The 18,873-nt window shown below is 46.5% G+C and overlaps 1 protein-coding gene across 3 annotated transcripts in view; it reads left to right on the top strand.

Annotated features, from left to right (window-relative positions):
• Positions 1–18,873, top strand: part of STX18 (syntaxin 18) — a 705,236-nt gene that overhangs the window by 92,850 nt on the left and 593,513 nt on the right. For all 3 annotated transcript variants that reach the window (XM_086964282.1, XM_086964291.1, XM_086964300.1), the window contains one exon: positions 9,073–9,150. In XM_086964282.1, coding sequence (XP_086820408.1) covers positions 9,073–9,150 — 78 coding nt within the window. The remainder of the gene's footprint in view (positions 1–9,072; positions 9,151–18,873) is intronic.

Below are 18,873 nucleotides of genomic sequence, written 5' to 3'. Positions count from 1 at the left end.
CTGCCCCCGGAAGTGATGCAGTCAAGGGACGGAGCTATGTCCCTCCACTCAATCGGTCCGCGAATACCGCGGTGGACCGGGGACCCACTAAGCCCTAAAGTGCAAGTGCAAAGGTAGGAAAAATAAAACATTTAAAAGCCTTCTAAACAATACCCCCACTACATTAAATAAAACTTGCCAGGCTTGACAGCTGGATGTAAGCCCTCTAGACGAGGATGATTGGATAGAGGCACTGGATTCCCCGCACAGTGAAGCAATTGCGGCCCGCCTGCGACTTATTCAATTCAAGTATTTGCATGGGGTATACTTTACCAGACAGTGGTTGTGGCGCACTGGGCTGATCGCCTCCCCTTGGTGCCTTGGGTGTGGGACCGCGGAGGGTACCTTGCTACAAACAGCATAGTAATGCACGGCACTATTAAGGTTCTGGGTCGGTAAGGGGGGACTACATGTTTGACGGAGGTCCTGGGTTGGGATGTCCCGCTCTCACCACGACTATCCATGCTTCATATTACTGAGGGACTGGGCGGCAACAGATATAAGCGTCATCTGTTGTTTCTCGGCCTTGCGTTGGCTAAACGTGATATCGCCATGGCATGGAAGGACAAGTTCCTGCCATCAGTTGCAATATGGAAGAAGGGTCTGGACTTTTGTATGGGCCTGGAGATGCCCGTCTTTAAGGCGCGGGATGCGCCCAGAAACACTATAAAATATGGAAAAGTTGGGGGAAAACGGGGGGCTATGTTTGGAGCCTATCCCTCTGGCTTTTGCTGTCGAGGACTTGCCGGGATGCTGGTACCATATAGTAACCTAGATGTTGAACATATTCGACTTCAAAATGTATGGCTCAGATATATGTATCCAAGACCTGCTCCTGTTCTGTTATTTTGATATTGCACTATTGTTTGCTTTTAAGAGTTTTGTTTCAATATGTTTATTGCATGAACAAAGTTATGAAAACAGTGAAAATGTTGAGATCATTAACGCAGTCCATTTCAGTATTTTATTTGTGGTTATTGAGACACTAAACCTATATCGGCTATCAACAATAAAATTACGTTGTGAAAAAATATATATATTTACACAATCAGAACACAAATGTGAGACGATGCATGAGCGATGTAGATGTGTGCATATTGTAAAAATTATAACACACAACCTCTATGTCCCTGACCTGAACAAAACCATTCTGTGGGCCGTGAAGTACAATTGATTGTGAACTACTTAAGAACATTTCTGATTTCAACTCGATTGGGGTTTAAGCCTTTGTTCAGTCTGTGCACAGTTACTGCATTTACCAGCATTATAAATAAAACGCTCATAATGGTAATTTTACATAAATGCAAGTTATTTAGTTAGTGCTTTCAAGAAGAATGACCAACACAGAAAACTTTCAGATACATTATTTAACTAAATACTCAATCATGGGCGAATAGATCACCCATTAACTGAATCCTGAATTCCTACCTAATTAACGTAAGAAACACTACAAGTGAACCCTAGTACAACATATGTGACAAGGTGACTGGTGTAGGGGTTGACCTTAAACCTGTAAAACCAATAAACGAATGGGGGAAAATTGGATGATACTGCCCCTTACAATTAAAAAACTTAGCAATAGGTCATCAGTATGTGATTTACTGATCAATATTGTATTGGAAGTAAAATATAAAAACCAAGGAACTGTTTTATAGAAGGATCATTTACGAAACTATACAGTTACTCTTTACTCGTAGATTATTCATAGGGTGCAACAATTAATATCCTTATTTAAAAAAAAAACTTTGGGTGACATATCTACTGAACAACTGGTTATGTGTATTTTGTGTTAACTTCAGCTATTAATTTACGCTAACAATCATAATGTGGATTTAAAAATATACTGCCTTTTCGTCTTAAGTAATGCAAATGAATTATAGAAGCCCTTTAACCAACTTTTTTTCTTACACACAGTTGAACGGTGCACACAGAGTTGCTGAGTTTGTGAAATTGTGTTAGCTTAGAAGCTCCTCATAAAAAAAACTAGCAGCGGTGTAACCCCTCGCAAGTTAACTTGCATACTCACTGGGCCTGCACAGATTCACACAAAAACACCCGACCCCACAAATTGTGATACATGAAATTTAAAGTATTGGCAACTTCCCAGGCCAAATCAAGAAGCCCTCCAGGCTAAAAAAAAGTACAATTATGAATACCGCTTCTCAAACTGTCACTATTCAGACGCGATGTTGGGATGAAAGCTCCTTTGATACGTTTCCCTCGTCGCTAGTGTAATACAAGTAACAGAAGCGCGGCCCAGACAGCCCCCCAAGCAGTGCCACACGAGCACCAAGGTCGCACTCTAGCGCCTAGGTGAAGGAACCATCACGGGCCGCGCGCGGGACACTTTAAATATCTCGACCTGCCCTGCGCTAGGGAGCACGGCCCCGCGTGCCTCAGATTTCAGTAGCGTTGTCCACTAAAGTAAGACATAATTAAACAAGAAGTTACAGGCATGCAAGCAGCATGCTCGGCGCTGCTCATTCCCGAACCAATACTCCATGGGAGTTACCAGTGCTTTAAATGGTGAAAAATAAGTGCAGGTACTCATTAAAATGAGTTAGAGGTGTGGCAAATGGGCGGGGCTAGGGGTGGGGCTAAGGGCAAGATATGATACATATAAGTGCTACTGAACATCACCTTCAAACACCAGCTCAAATTAAGCACTGGATATAGGATTTGTGGTGGTAGTGTGGGCCTCGACGTTGTCTCTCTGGGCTTGTCTTGATTTTTAAATGTAAAAAAAACAGGCACGTATTTGTTACCGAAGCTGAATTGACAATAATTAGTTATTGAAAGCCTTCTCTTTCTGTGTAGCCGAGCCTGTTCAACAAGGCCAGGTGCAGGGGAGGCAGAAACAGGCATTTACTGGCAGATGTGAAGTGCATCCCAGTGGTCCCATCATTCCATCATTCCAAGCTACAGCAAAAAAGTGCCTGCGAGGCTGTCCCAGGAATTACATATATGCAATGGCAGGTCACCACTGCACAAGACGGCGAAGGAAACAAGAGGTCCAAAGTTAAGGCACTATTTGTAATTGAAAAAAGAAGGCACCGTGATATTTATTCGCCTACCTACCCTCACCCACTACGTGCATTTCTGTAGCACTCATGACACAGGCAGTGTCTGAGGGGTGTGAAGAACTGTGGGCTCCGCCCTACTACAGGCTTAGCTGTGGAGACACAGCCCTAGGCCTCTGTGCAATATATTATTGCTAGGCGCTAAGCACACAGGCTAGTGTAATGTTATTTTTTTGTGTTTTTTCATCTCCCTTCATCGTCCTGGGCTTGCTGTTTCCAAGCTTGCCTCGCCCCAGCTGAGCCACGAGCCAGCCCCTAGCAATAATTATCCCCAATTAGAGGCGCGGGGTAGGTCAAGCCTTTTGACGAAAATGGTAACAGTGAAAGCAGCTCGGAAAATGATTTAGGAAAATACAGCAAACCTGCTGCGTGCATTCCTCTTTTAAAAATGATCTGCACCACAGCTGCCTGCATAAAAGACAGCCATAGTGCCTGCCCTGGAAAATAAGTGCCGGTGCTGAGCACCGGAAACCAAAGGCACAAATTAAGCACTGGGAAGGGCAAACTTTACACCCGTGGAGCCAGTACCGAGGTCAGTCATGTCATCATGGAAAGGCAGTGATTAGTGTTGGAGGGGCACACAAAGGAAAGCAGCCTCTGTGCTGAACAAAAAGATGAAAAGAAACTGCTTTGGGGAAGGTAGAGGATTGTGTGCCGCTGCGGCTCACTTTAGATGGCCAGTGCATTTCCCTAAATGGGACAGGATTACTGACTGGCAGCCCCAGCCCATTTCACACGTCTGATGGAGGAAGGGGGTGGGGGGGCTTAACACTTTAAGGCTAATAGCCGTTGCGCCCTGATCAACAGTGCAGGGTCTGTCTAGACCATGCACTGTTGATCACAGCATGATGCAAGGCAAGCCCTCTCAACCCCCTGCAGTCTGGGGCCATTAAAGTGAGCGCTGCTGTGATCTCCAGCAGTGACTCTGCAAAAGGCCACCGAGGGGCTCAGTGACTTGCAAGCTCTTCTGAAGCAGAGCGGTGTCTGCCCTGAGCTGGAGGACATACTTAACCTAACCGGAGCCTGCTGTGTGCTCAATGAGAGTACCGGTACTCTCCCTGACCTGAGAAAAGTGCCGGTGCTGAGAGCCAGAAAATTCGGTAGTGCCGGTACTCAGTACCGGTGAGTACCGGCCCATTTAAATCACTGGGAGTTACTTTGCACAAAAACGTGGGGCATGCACCAACCAGAACAGTGGCTTAATGAAACTTGAGGGAGCCCACCTGCAAGTGCATGAAGGGGCCCCCTCTGACCACACTCAAGAGCTCTGCTGACAGAGTACTGAGCTGAAGAGGCCCCCTTGAGCTCAGGACCCCCCCCTCACACCATGGGTGTTACGGGGTCTTTGTTAAGCCCCTGAACCATAAGCCAATTGCATGCTGTGATTTTCGAAGGACACGGACATAAGCCAATCCAGATCACCTGACAGCTGCGCTGTCTAGGCTCGACCTAAAAATGACAAGTCCCTGATTACAATTCAGAATCTAAAAGCCCTTGAAATTATACTTTAATTATTTGCTTGGCTTTCATAATAGTTCACCCATCTAATTGACTGTCCGTGACCTCCCTCGACATCACAAGTGACATCAATGCTGTTATTTCATATTTGTTTTTTAAAACTTTTTATGAATTTACAAAAACATAAATACACAACAGTGTGGTCAGACCAGCTTAGAAGGTGAAGATCCAAAATCTATATAGTAATATTAGGATTTTATTGGTGACACCTGCTGATATCATATAGGAGTTCACCAAAAGGATAATCTATTATATCTGTAAAGTTTATGTTGGAGGGTCACCACTGAAGGGTATCTCAGATTCCTGATGTCACAGGATGTCCTTGGCCTCCCAAGTCACTTGGGCAGTCACAATGACTGTCAGCTGCCCAATCGTCCATCCCATGTAGGGGGTGGACTAGTTCTTCAGCCATCTAGAGGGTGGAAGTTGTTTTCAGGCCTTCTGGTAAGGATATGGAGCAAAAAAGTGTGGGCTAGTTCCGTGTAGAGGGTTCTAGTCACATGGGTTCTTCCTAAACCCAGGAAAATCGGAATAGCATTTCATCACCACTCTGTAGTTCTGAACAGGCAAAGAGGAGAAAGGCACATCTGTTTTGTAAGGCGCGCATCTTTTCACAATGTTTACAGGGATGGAGTAGGAGGATGGTCCTAGCTGTAGTAGTCGGTGGTTCCATTATACAAATTGATATATCCTTTTCGTGCATCAACATTTTTTATTGTTTGCGGAAACTAATTAAAAGTGGAAAAGCAAACAGTGCCGATTTTATACAGAGAGGTATGAAAATCATGAGTGCTGAATCTGAAACTGTAAATCAGTCATTTTGACTTGGTTTTCCACTCAGATCTTGGTTTTTAGGTCGAGCCTTTACCATTCCGCAGGAATGGGAAATGGGGAGAATTCAAGTCGGCTATTTTCTCTTCAAACCAAAGGGCTTTCAGCCCGCGGTTTTCATGCAGTGCCCGTCAACATGCACGCGCATCGCATGCAAGCCCAGCCCAGTCCTCCCCTCATTCACGCCCACCCACCAGGCTCTCCCGCCCCCATCAGGCTTCTCTCCCAATCCGCATGCAAGCCCAGCCCAGTCCTCCCCTCATTCACGCCCACCCACCAGGCTCTCCCGCCCCCATCAGGCTTCTCTCCCAATCCGCATGCAAGCCCAGCCCAGTCCTCCCCTCATTCACGCCCACCCACCAGGCTCTCCCGCCCCCATCAGGCTTCTCTCCCAATCCGCCTGCCTCCCCTCGCGCATTCACGCCTCCCACCAGGCTTTCCCGCCCCCATCCGGCGTTTCATTTTTTTGTTTCTGGTGCACGGCGCGTTTCTCCTGTCCGAGTGCTCGCACCGCTTCCACCGCCTGGCTGGCTGCTCGCTGGCTCCCTCTCCCTCCATTCATGGTTTTTCATGCATGGCAAAAATCAATCGTGTTTATCAACATCGTGAAAGGCGTCTGCTTTCGTTTTGCACGCGCGCCCTTTTCTCGCGTGCACCTGGGTCAGAAAAGGACGCCATGCTTCTTCTGTCGATTGCTTTGGAGGGGTGGGCTGTGCGCTGCAGCCCCCCACCCCCTTGTTTTGCAGCGCACATGCCGCCATTTGCAGCAAACGGTTCGGGTTGGCCCGACAGATGGTCGTGTCCGTTGTGGTGGTGGTTCAGTCCCCATGTTCCGTTTTCTACTCCCATGTTGGGATCTATAGACGAGCATTTTCTGTACGCATCTGCAGAATACGCGACTGAGGTCCACGAAAATGCTAGGAAGTGCCACGCTGTATCTCAGCGCTCAGCGTTGGTATCTCCTTTTCAAAAGGAACAAGGCAACGCGGGCAGAATATTCAAGTAGAATTTCAGCCTCTCGTTAGTTGTGCTTTTATCGTTTGGCTCTCTGTGGCCGCTTCTTAGTCGTCTGGAGCAGAAATGCCAGTCTGTGTCCCAATTAGGTCCTGGGTCCTCCCCCTCACCCTCACTCACTCACCCTCACTCACCCTCAACCCCTCACTCACCCTCACTCACCCTCACTCACCCTCACTCACCCTCACTCGCCCTCACTCACCCTCACTCACCCTCACTCGCCCTCACTCGCCCTCACTCGCCCTCACTCACCCTCACTCACCCTCACTCATCCTCACTCATCCTCACTCATCCTCACTCATCCTCACTCATCCTCACTCATCCTCACTCATCCTCACTCATCCTCACTCATCCTCACTCATCCTCACTCACCCTCAACCCCTCACCCTCACCCACCCTCAACCCCTCACCCTAACTCACACTCACTCCTCACTCACCCTCACTCATCCTCACTCACCCTCAACGCCTCACCCACCCTCAACACCTCACCCAAACTCACACTCACCCTCACTCACCCTCACGCTCACTCACTCTCACTCACCCTCAACCCCTCAATCACCCTCAACCCCTCAATCACCCTCAACACCTCACTCACCCTCAACACCTCACTCACCCTCAACACCTCACTCACCCTCAACACCTCACTCACCCTCAACTCCACAGTCACCCTCACACGCACTCACCCTCAACTCCTCACCCTCACACTCACACACTCACACACTCACACACACTCAATGACAATAACTCACACTCAGACTCACACACCCTCACGCTCACACACCCTCACCATCACCCCCCATCACCCTCACACCCCCTCACTCACACTCACTCACACTCAATGACAATACCTCACACTCACCCTCACTCACACTCAACGCCTCCACCTCAACTCCTCACCCGCACTCACCCTCAACACCTCAATCACCCTCAACACCTCACCCTCAACACCTCACCATCACTCACCCTCAACACTTCACTCACCCTCAACTCCTCACTCACCCTCAACACCTCACTCACCCTCACTCTCACTCATCCTTACTCACCCTCAACACCTCACCCTCATCTACGCAACGCCACTCATCTACTAAAAGACACTCAACTACGCAACGCCACTCAACTACGCAACGCCACTCAACTACGCAACGCCACTCAACTACGCAATGCCACTCAACTACGCAACGCCACTCAACTATGCAACGCCACTCAACTATGCAACGACACTCAACTACGCAACGCCACTCACACATGCAACACCACTCACACATGCAACGCCACTAAACAATGCAACACCACTCAACTACGCAACGACACTCAACTACGCAACGACACTCAACTACGCAACGACACTCAACTACGCAACGACACTCAACTACGCAACGACACTCAACTACGCAACGACACTCAACTACGCAACGACACTCAACTACGCAACGACACTCACACATGCAACGACACTCACACATGCAACGCCACTCACACATGCAACACCACTCACACATGCAACGCCACTAAACAACGCAACACCACTCAACTATGCAACGCCACTCAACTACGCACACATGCAACGCCACTGCCACATGCAACGCCACTCACACTGCCAACGCCACTCACACTGCCAACGCCACTCACACTGCCAACGCCACTCACACTGGCAACACAAATCACACAGCCAACGCCTCACACACAGGCAACACCTCTCACACACGCAACGCCACTCACACACGCAATGCCACTCACACACGCAACGCCACTCACACACGCAACGCCACTCACACACGCAACGCCACACACGCAACGCCACTCACACACGCAACGCCACTCACACACACAACGCCACTCACACACGAACAACACTCACGTTGCCAATAGATCGCGCAGTACGACAGGTGGAACTATTACAATGGCAAATAACAATGCCTTTCACTGTTGTTATCATTTAGAATACATAAAGGGCTTTGTCATTTACACAACCAATAGCTCAAACTTTCCTACTGCGAGACCTATTGGCAACGCCAGTGCTTGTTTAAGTTGTTCTTGCACACAACCGTCAGTAGATAGTTCTAATATTGTTGTCTTTATCACAACAACTTCACTATAGATCTACAAATTAAACTGATGAGAAATGTTGCAAACGGAAGTACATTTATTGAGGGCAGCAGTGGAGTTAATATCAGAAGGAGGGAGATTAAAGAGTTGGACTGTTTAGTTATAGGATTGTGAAGTCTTTATAAAGCGCACAACAACGAGTGAGCAAAGCTCTTTAAATCTTAAGTGAGAGAAGTGGGCAGTGAAGAGCAAGCAGAATCCACAGTCCTATGCAATCCACCACCCCCAGCTTAAAAAAGCCCTCATTAATCACTGGCAACGTCTGATTTCTGTGTTGAATACTAATCATAAAGCCACTTTTCTGGTTACAAATACATTTCATCTGTCTGAATCAATTAAAGACAGGGCTATGGAATGATTTTAATGTGTTTGCGTTGCATGCCTACCATTTAATATTTAACTTCTTTTCCATTTTGTTTCCATTTTTTTAATGTAAGATATTCACAAATCTGTTCACATTAATAATGGTTGTTTTTCATTTCAGCTCAGAAAGATATTAGTTCATCACAAGTGAAGGGACACCGAGATGCAGTGTTGGACTTTAGTGAAGATTACTTAAAAAGTATGCAATTGTATTCTTTTTTTTAACTCACAAATTAAATGAACAGTTGTGTGATAAGAAGAAATTACCCACTTTTCTCTTAATAATTGTTTTACTCCTCCATCCTGATTCCTATTTGTAATTAGTGGGTGCTGCACCTTTTAGCGATAGTACTATTTTTCAAAAATGATTTTTAGAGGTGTGTGCAGCCAGTTAAGCAAATGTGCACACAACATGGTAAGTGACTGCGTTACCTTCCCTCGTACCAGTGAGTGGCCTGACCCAAACCATTTTCTTTACCAATGGGTGTGGGCTGCAACCTGCATTCTCTTGTGATCAGTCTTTCCATACCATGGGGCTTCATCCTGGTCTCCTTTTCTTTCACTTTTTTCTTTCCTTCCTCAAGTCAAGTAAGGTAAACTGTGCTGCAAGTCTTTGATTTAAAGCTCTGCCAACAGTTCTGTAAGCACTGACATTTTGGTCACCAATATTCTTGGAGGCCTATGACCGAGGCTGTACATACTTTGGAACAATGCACCTCCTTTTAATGTGGCATGGCCGTTTTCCTGATCAACCCTTCTTTTGTTCTGAAAGTGATTTTTGTAGGTCGAGGACCGAAGGCTGCACTTGTGCAGTTCGGTCTGAAGATTTAATGTTTCTTAGTACGGGGCATTAATCCGCCCCTCTTCTCCATTGGCTGGCCTCGTAAATGCTGGCCAGCCATTGGAGGAGAGGGGCATCACTCCCTTTAAGCCCAGTCTTTTCCCGATTCGGGGGCATGTTTTTTAGGTTCTTTCTCTCTGTGACGTCTTCAGTCACTCAAACCTAAAAAACACGCCCCCCAGTCTGAAAAGGACGGGGCTTACATCATCGGTTTGCAGCGCTGTGGTTTGTTCCTGCCCCTAGGGATTGCGGCAGCGTCATCGGCCTGCCGCGCTGCGATTGGCTCCCGCCTGTTTCCCTATCATTCTCTTTTCTTTTCCTTTATCTCTTTCAGGGGGCGTGCTCTCTGCGGGTCGGGCTTTCATTTGCCGGAGCTATTTCTTGGCTGCCTATTTCTCGTCCTCTCCATCGGAGCCGCGCCATCACCCACGCTGAGAGCAATCTCTGTGCAACAATTTTGAGTCATGTTGTTGTCTTTGGACATAGAACTTTGTCTTGCTTTTTTCTGGTCTGATTTGTCGTAGGATTGTATTTAAATCAGTCTTCTCAAGAATATGACCTTATCACAACATCTCGAAGCTTGTCCTAGGTACCCCATTTTAAGATGGCCGTTCCGCTTCTGTTTTGTACTCCCGTCGACCCTTATCGCCCCAGTAGCGTATTGAAGTTCCTTTGTCTCATTAATATATTGCTCGGTCTAGATACCCCTTTACAAGCTGGCCGCCACGATTTTCATTTGAATTTTGAGTCTTGGTCTAGATACCCCTTTACAAGATGACCACCACGACTTCAATCGGAATTTTGAGGGGCTGTCAAATATGTCTGACCGCCTTGTAAATTGCTCTGGGGACTTATCTCTTTCGCTATAAAGCATTTTCTTCGTATTATACTTATTTTATTTATGATTGGATAGTTAATCATGTAGGGGCTATATACGAACACATCGTAAATGATTTTATGCTGGTCAATTCCTTCGGGTATCTCTATTGAACTAGATATGCCCTGGGTATTCTGGATTTGACTATTGTATGAGACTCAGTTTTTCATCAATTGTTCGCTATAGGATGACATTGCTATTACAAGGTGGCCGCCATGAAGTGCAGCCTAGTTAGAATGTCGAACAGAGACATTTTGTGTTGGCACACAACTACTCGCATTTTCATTTCATCAGCCAGGAGTATTTCAACTGGCCCGGTGAAGCTATTCGTCCCCCATCCTTCCTGCCGTGACGTCTTGGCTCTTGCAGACCTGCTGACAGTCTTATACCGATAAGCCTACTTAGGGAACATGTTGCTTTGTTTTGCTTGATGCCTGGATTTTCTAGTCTTTGATGAATTATGTCGGGTATAATGTCTCTTGCCTGAGCGGCTACCATGTGTATGTATTTCCAAGGGGGAGATGGGCTATACTTTAACTCAGGAACACTGCCTTGATTTCATACTTGAGGGGTGAGACTCGAGGCTTAATGAGGAGGGCCTAGCCATATGGTCATTACATATATTTATCAGTGATGGCATTATGCCTTTAGTTAGCATACGCTTTGGATCATAAGTGGCTCTGTGTGTGTGTGGCTCTGTGTATGTGTGTGGCTCTGTGTATGTGTGTGGCTCTGTGTGTGTGTGTGGCTCTGTGTGTGGCTCTTTGTGTGTGTGGCTCTGTGTGTGTGTGTGTGTGTGGCTCTGTGTGTGTGTGTGGCTCTGTGTGTGTGTGTGTGTGTGTGTGTGTGTGTGGCTCTGTGTGTGTGTGTTTGTGTGGCTCTGTGTGTGGGTGGCTTTGTGTGGGTGTAAATGCAATAGGTCATGCATTTGCGAGCGATTAAGCTATTGGCAATGTAAATGACAATGACATTTATTTATGATTTAAAAAAAAAAAAAAAAAATGTCATGAGCAATGCCAAAAGCTCTACCTTTAATAATGCCGAGACCATTGCATTGTAAATGCTTGTTTTATTTTGCTTTAGTGAGTCAGGGCCCGATTTGGCAGGTGGCCGTCCTCCATCAGGGCGGCTGAGTGAATTGCTCCGTCGCCCTGCCAGAGGTCTCGACCGAATTTTAAAATATCCATTAGGCCGACGGACATTTCAGCTTTGATAGGAACATCCGTCAAAGTGGTTCCTGACAATGTACTGTAACTTTGCTGTACCGTGCTGTCAAACATGACAGAGCCGTATGGCAAAGTTAAAAAAAAAATTTTCAACAACATACTCCTAAGCGGGACTTCGTTTTTGAAAATAAAATACATCTATGCCCTCCACGCCATGGTAGTTGTCTTCCGTGGCCAGAGAGACGCATTTTGCAGTTTTCACTGCCCTTTAACACCAGGTTTTTCCTGGCAGTGGCTTGAGGCAATCTGGCAAGGCAAGAGGTCAGTCTATGGATCTGTTTAAAAGTTGGAGCTGGCAGTCTATGTGACCTGACACCATAATGGGATAAACAGCAGCAAATGAATGAGTGATGTTGCTTGAGAAGCATTGAACATGTCTCATTCTTCTGTGCAGCATTTTTCATTGGAGCACAGCAAATCTTACTCTCACTACAGATTTCAAGGTAAGACTCATTTTTCACCTGCAGACAGCTAAATGATTCCAGCTGTGGATCCTGCTGCCAGCATCTGGAGGAGCAAGTACACTTCCTGAGACAAACTTAAGAGCTTGTGGCCTTCTACTTTCCTGCAGTTCCCATTATTCCTTGTTGATTCATCTTGACTGCCTCTCTTCACTTGCAGGACTCTTTTCAAATCAGCCAGAGGTGATTGAGTCAGGACTACAGTCTCGGGAACATGAATATCGCTATATCTGATTATGCCTGTACAACTGAATAGCCTGCATCTTCCTTCACAATAGTTACTGCTAGTGCGTTATCATGCAGACGGTGAGGATATACTAGCACCATATTGCCATGCACAGGCACCAATATAAAATCAGTTTTGTGTTTAGAACAGAGGTCTTCAATCTGTGGGGCCCGACCCCCAGGGGGGTCGTGGAGTCCTGGGAAGGGGGTCGCAGAACAGATTCTGTCAGTTTGCCTTAGTGGCGCCGGGCTGATGGAGGCCTAATTCACACCGAGGGGTGAAAAAAATCAAAGCCTCATTAACAAGTAAAAGGTCTTTTAAAGACCTGTGAAGTACTTGGGTGTGGCTTTGTGTGTGTCCAGTGAAGCTGTTTCAGCCGGGCTCACATATGTTATGTTATGTTATGTTATTAACTTTTGTATAGCGCGCAGATGCCGCAGCCAAGAGGCGTCCCGGCGCTTTTGGAGATGGAAGACATAACACAACAGTAATGACCAAAGCACAGTGCTATACACGAGGGGTTGGGAGGGGTGGGGTGGGGTGGCTGGGGGAGGAGGCTGTAGCCCTTTGAGTTCAAAGGGCATTGCGCGCCTGGAGCTGTGGGTCCCGCAAGTAAAGCACGATGAAGGATGGATGGACGAAAGGGTGGACGAATGAAGGATGTATGGATGGATGGATTGATGAAAAGGTAGATGGATGAAGGATGTATGGATGGATAAAAGGTTGAATGGATAAATAATGGATGGATGGATGTGTGAAAAGGTGGGTGGATGAATGATGGGTGAATGGATGGATAGATGAAAGGGTGGGTGGATGAAGGATGGCTGTATGGATGGAAGGATGAAAGGGTGGATGGATGAAGGATTAATGTTTGGATGGAAGGATGAAAGGGTGAACGGGTGAAGGATAGATGGATGGAAGGATGAAAGGGTGGATGGATGAAGGATTGATGGATGGATGGATAAAAGGTTGCATGTATGAAGGATGAATGGATGTGTGAAAAGGTGGGTGGATGAATGTTGAATGGATGGATGGATGAAAGGGTGGATGAAGGATGGATGAACAAAAGGGTGGATGAAGGATGGATGAACAAAAGGGTGGATGAATGAAGGATGTATGTATGTATGGATTGATGAAAAGGTAGATGGATGAAGGATGGATGTATGGATGGATAAAAGGTTGCATGGATGAATGATGGATGGATGGATGTGTGAAAAGGTGGGTGGATGAATGATGGGTGAATGGATGGATAGATGAAAGGGTGGGTGGATGAAGGATGGCTGTATGGATGGAAGGATCAAAGGGTGGATGGATGAAGGATTAATGTATGGATGGAAGGATGAAAGGGTGAACGGGTGAAGGATAGATGGATGGAAGGATGGAAGGATGAAAGGGTGGATGGATGAAGGATGGATGTATGGATGGATAAAAGGTTGCATGTATGAAGGATGGATGGATGTGTGAAAAGGTGGGTGGACGAATGATGGGTGAATGGATGGATAGATGAAAGGGTGGGTGGATGAAGGATGGCTGTATGGATGTAAGGACGAAAGGGTGGATGGATGAAAGGGTGGATGGATGAAGTATTAATGTATGGATGGAAGGATGAAAGGGTGAACAGGTGAAGGATAGATGGTTGGATGGATGAAAGGGTGGATGGATGAAGGATGGATGGATGGATGTGTGAAAGTGTGGGTGGACGAATGATGGATGGATGTATGTGATGAGGTCTAACAGGCGCATTTATGGTTGTCGATAGTTGTTGATGATGAGGAGTACCAGTTTCTAGAAACTTTTATCGGAAGGGGGTCCTTACGCCTAAAAAGGTTTTACAAGGGGGTCTCGGCATCAAAAAGTTTGAAGACCTCTGGTTTAGAAGCAAGTGTGCAAGTGCAAGCCAATATCGGTACATTGGCACTTCCGACTATCAATACCTGCCAAATCTTCCACATGTGAACACCGGCTATCACTCATTAGTGGAGTGGAGGAGGAAGAAGCAACTAGTCTGCCCAGCTGACAGTAGCCGTTACCCGCAAGATCTACACTTTTTAAAATTCAAATCTGACATAGACAAAGCTGAAGGATTAAATGCTAAAAGTTCTCTAGTCCAGCTGTAGGTAGTTCTTGTAACACATTGCGCCGACTTTCGAACTGGATATCCAAATTTGAGTATCTGCTCAACATCCTGTGCATCTGGAAATATGATTTAATCTCACCATGCCTAAAAAGTGAATATGAGCTTGTGTAATGTAACTGGTTCGCATGTAAAGAGCTTTAATAATTTTGGCTCTAGTTCATGCTATATAAATCTCCAAACAAAACAAACATTTTGCTCATGGATTCGTTTTTATCGTACGGCCTTTTCTTGGGTCCTTTTGAAGCAAATAATTTGCTTTAAGGATTATTTTTACCTTTAAAAGCTTGTCATCCTGAGTTGTGCTCTACAGCTCGGGCCTGCCTTGACTCGACAGTCATTTGAATTGAGAACATATTTTCCCTAGGGAGTAGGTTTTACAGATTAGATATCGGAAAGACAACTGTTACATGCTTGACCCTGTAAAATCTGTGTAATCTGGGGAATACTTAGTCTCTTAAAGTCGAGATACGTGTAAACTTTGGGATAGCCCTGCTGAACTAGGCATGCATCTGTTGGACCTTTGTATTACGTGAGAGCAAACTGTGTTGAAATGATATTTTCAGTGATAAGCCTGCACTAGTAAGATCTCACATCTGGGTAAGCAGAGTGATATACTTACAATCCGATGTCTGAGTTTTGAAAACTGTAAATTGAATGATAGAGTGCTAGATCTGCTGTGATGGGCTTGGGTCTGTAATATAGATACCTGTACCCCGAGAAATAGCTTTATTTTCAGATGTCCGAGTTGGAGAGAACTGAGTCTCCCAAGGGACAAGTCTGCTGTGATAGGGCTGCAAGATCAGTGTAACCTGATGGAAACCTTCGGTGTTAGATTGTTAAGCTTGTACGATCTCTGTAAAAAGAAGAATAGCTCAACTGCTGTAGCCCTCAGCCTGTAAGATTGGTAAAATGTGTGGAATAACTGTTACAAATCGGAGATAACTTAATTTTCTAAAATCATAGCCTATTCAACCTCTGTAACATAAGCAACTGCTCTAAATTCTGAGCCTTCAAGATCTCTGCAACCTGGACTTCCTCGGCTTTAAGTTTGTAGGCGTGTTTGTGTTTTTTCTCTGTGTGTCTCTATGTTTGTAAGGGATATCAAGGGAACTGTTGTGAAAGGTTTGCACTTGGGCCAATGTGCCCGTGAAAGCAGTAAGCGTCCTGCGCACTGAGCTCACTGATATCATTTCTCTTGGCAGTGGATTTTTAATATTGTGTCGTAGCAGTGGGACAAATATATTCCCTATATCTTTTGTGCCTGGGCACCAAGTGTTTTGTGTTGTGTGCAGAACGTTGCCATAGTCTCATAGGTGATGTGGAATTAGTCATCATGTTTACTCCGACAGACTTGGAATATTGGATTAGATCAAAACAGCCATTAAATCTATGGCTTTTTACCCAATCAATTTGAAAAGTAAGAGCACTCTGCCTCTGAGTCGGAATTTTCTTTGGGGACAACAACCAAGTCCCTATGGGGAAATTCAAGCGTCTTCAGTTTAATATGATGTTGGTATAAACATTTTTGCTAAGGAGGTTTTTGTCATTCAGTCCAGCACAGCTTACTCCCATGCTAATACTGCTACTGGCACTTTATTACTACTAGGGCCTACATTACTAGTTGCACAGAATTCCAGGTGGAAATTCGATTTGGATGGAACTACTGTTGCTTCGGAGACACAGCATTACGAAGCGTAATTCCACTCCGAATTCGCTATGCTTTAGACATGGATGTGCTCTGAGGGCTGGCTCCTGTTGCACCGGGGTTTTCAAGCAGTTTTATCAGCTGGAATTTCCAGCTTATAAAATCGGATCCGTTTTAACTGTACATGGGAAAATCTGGTATGGGACCACAGAGCCAATTATGATTGAGTGGTGCAGAATTTCACACTGTTATTCTGCTCCACCCAACTCGTAATCAGGTCCACGGGTAGATATCACTACCTGAGTTCCATTGTTCCATGTACCTTTCCTTTTGTTCCTAAATCATCCACAGAAGGAGCAGGAGTTCAAGAGCAGTGTAGCTCCGCTCTGCTTTTAGCCCAGTACCAGTCAGCCTACCATGAACATTTAGACCTTAGCTCCCTTAACAATTTTTCTCTAATCTTTCAGGTTGGCTAAAGGCCTAAAAAAGCCTTGGTTGGCTAAAGGCCTAAAAAAGCCTTGGGGGCATGGCTTGGACGGCAGAGCTAATGGCTGCTTGATCCTGCCACTGCGGTGTACTGGAGACAACGAAGCCAAATGCTCCGATAAAACTCTAAGACCCAACCAGTTGGAAGGCAGATTTGAGTATCGGAACTTCAGCGCCAAACAATAATGCCACCCACAAAGCGCTAGGAATAATAAGAAAAGGAGAAAAAGCAACTGAAGGAACACAACAGCCCGAAGCGAACAGAGACGATTGCAAGCACTCTGCCCAATCGCGGGCATAGGCGAACTACAGAATGAGTCCGTGTGACGTCATTTTGTGGTTCTTTTCAATCCCGCGAGACTTTCATGGCGGTGTTTGGAACGGGTCAACAAACATCGAATTTACACCAAAACGAGCATGTCTAATGATAAACCTTATGGATATACATCTGGGGGCAACTGCAGTGCCAATTACGATGGTAACACTAGGCATTAATGAGGCGTTTTTGGACGAACGAAACTCCGTCCCGCAGCCCTTTTCCGGTTAAATATGCCGGGGACAAAGTAGCTGATGCCTCCCCTCTGACTCAGGTCTTGCTTTGTGGCAATGACGGACAGGTCAGTTATTCTAAGTTCTGTAGTAGGGGTAATCTAGTGAATAGTCCCGCCCATGTGCGTGGACCCCGGCAATCAAAAATAATCTCTTAAGTTGTCAAAATATGCAGAAACTGCAAAGACACTTAAGAGAGAATTTAAAGACAAATAATGCAGCCTATATCCACAGGCTACACTGTCCAGTACTTCAACTAGAAATTCCACCAAAAAAACACCACACATAATACAGCCTGCCCAGTTTCTACCATAGAGAAACTTGCCTCCCCCAGTAAAAGACTGTGGAATGATAGAGAGGAAGGCATGGACAGACAAGCCCCATAGGCTGCCATTATGTGGCTTAAATAGGATACTGTGCCTTTAAGAGAACTTTCCAGAACTTCTCCCAGTATCCCAGAATGCATAGCAGGTCCCTCTACTTTCAGTTCTTTTTTCCGGCTCCTGCTAACAGGACCCTTGCATTGAGCTCTCCCTTGTCTCAAGTGTATATTGGATAGTTTGGCACTTTTGTGTTTTAAAAGTGTTCAGTTTACTTTCTTGGTGTTCTCCTTCTCTTTTGTGTGTTGGTTCAGGCGTTTTAGGGCTCTAAAATGCCTGGTCTTTTTGATAAGTGTCCAGCATGTGGGAGGAAGAAGGCCAAGAGTGATCCACACGACGTCTGCATCGTCTGTCTCCCTGAGGATCATGTCCCTGAGGACTGTGTCATCTGCCAGCAGTTTTCTGCTCGGACTCTGAGGGACAGGATGAAGATTAGGCTTTCTGGCCTGGAGGAGAGACGTCTGCAGGCTGCAGGTGGGTCTGGGCAGACTGGGAAGGTTCCCTCTGCCTCTGCTGAGGCCTCTGGGGGGCTCCCCAGAGGCAGGAAGTCCAGCAAGCGATCCCGGTCTCCGTCGACGTCGATTGCATTGACGACGACGTCGAGAGGGATGACGGCGGTGTGTTCCCCTTCTCCCCGGTGCTCCGGGTCGAGAAGGCGTGACGGCTCGACGTCGAAGGGCCTGGAGAGGTCTCCGTCGAAGCCACCGTCGACGTCATCGTCAACATCGGAGTCTTCCTATCGACGTCGGAGACGAAGTGACAAGCGTCGGCGCTCGCCATCGAGGCGTCGCCGCCGATCGCCGTCGAAGCACCGGTCGACTTCGAGGGGCTCCTCGACGTTGAGGGCATCGAGAAGAAGGAATCGACGCTCGTCGTCGAGGACGGAACGTTCGACGTCGGCGTACGACGTCACGGAGGAAGAGGTCGAGGGGTCGGCGTTCGACGTCGAGGAAGAGGAGGTCGACGTCGAGGAAGAGGAGGTCGACGTCGCGGAGGTGGCGTTCGACGCCGGAGTCGCGGAGGCGACGTTCGACGCCGGAAAAGCGACGCTCAGCGTTGAGAAGAAAGAGGTCGGCGTCTAGGAGTCGTTCTGC

Source organism: Lissotriton vulgaris, chromosome 1_1 (genome assembly GCF_964263255.1).
Source record: "Lissotriton vulgaris chromosome 1_1, aLisVul1.2, whole genome shotgun sequence".
Taxonomy (NCBI): Eukaryota; Metazoa; Chordata; class Amphibia; order Caudata; family Salamandridae; genus Lissotriton; species Lissotriton vulgaris.
This window is presented reverse-complemented; position numbering and strand designations above follow the sequence as displayed.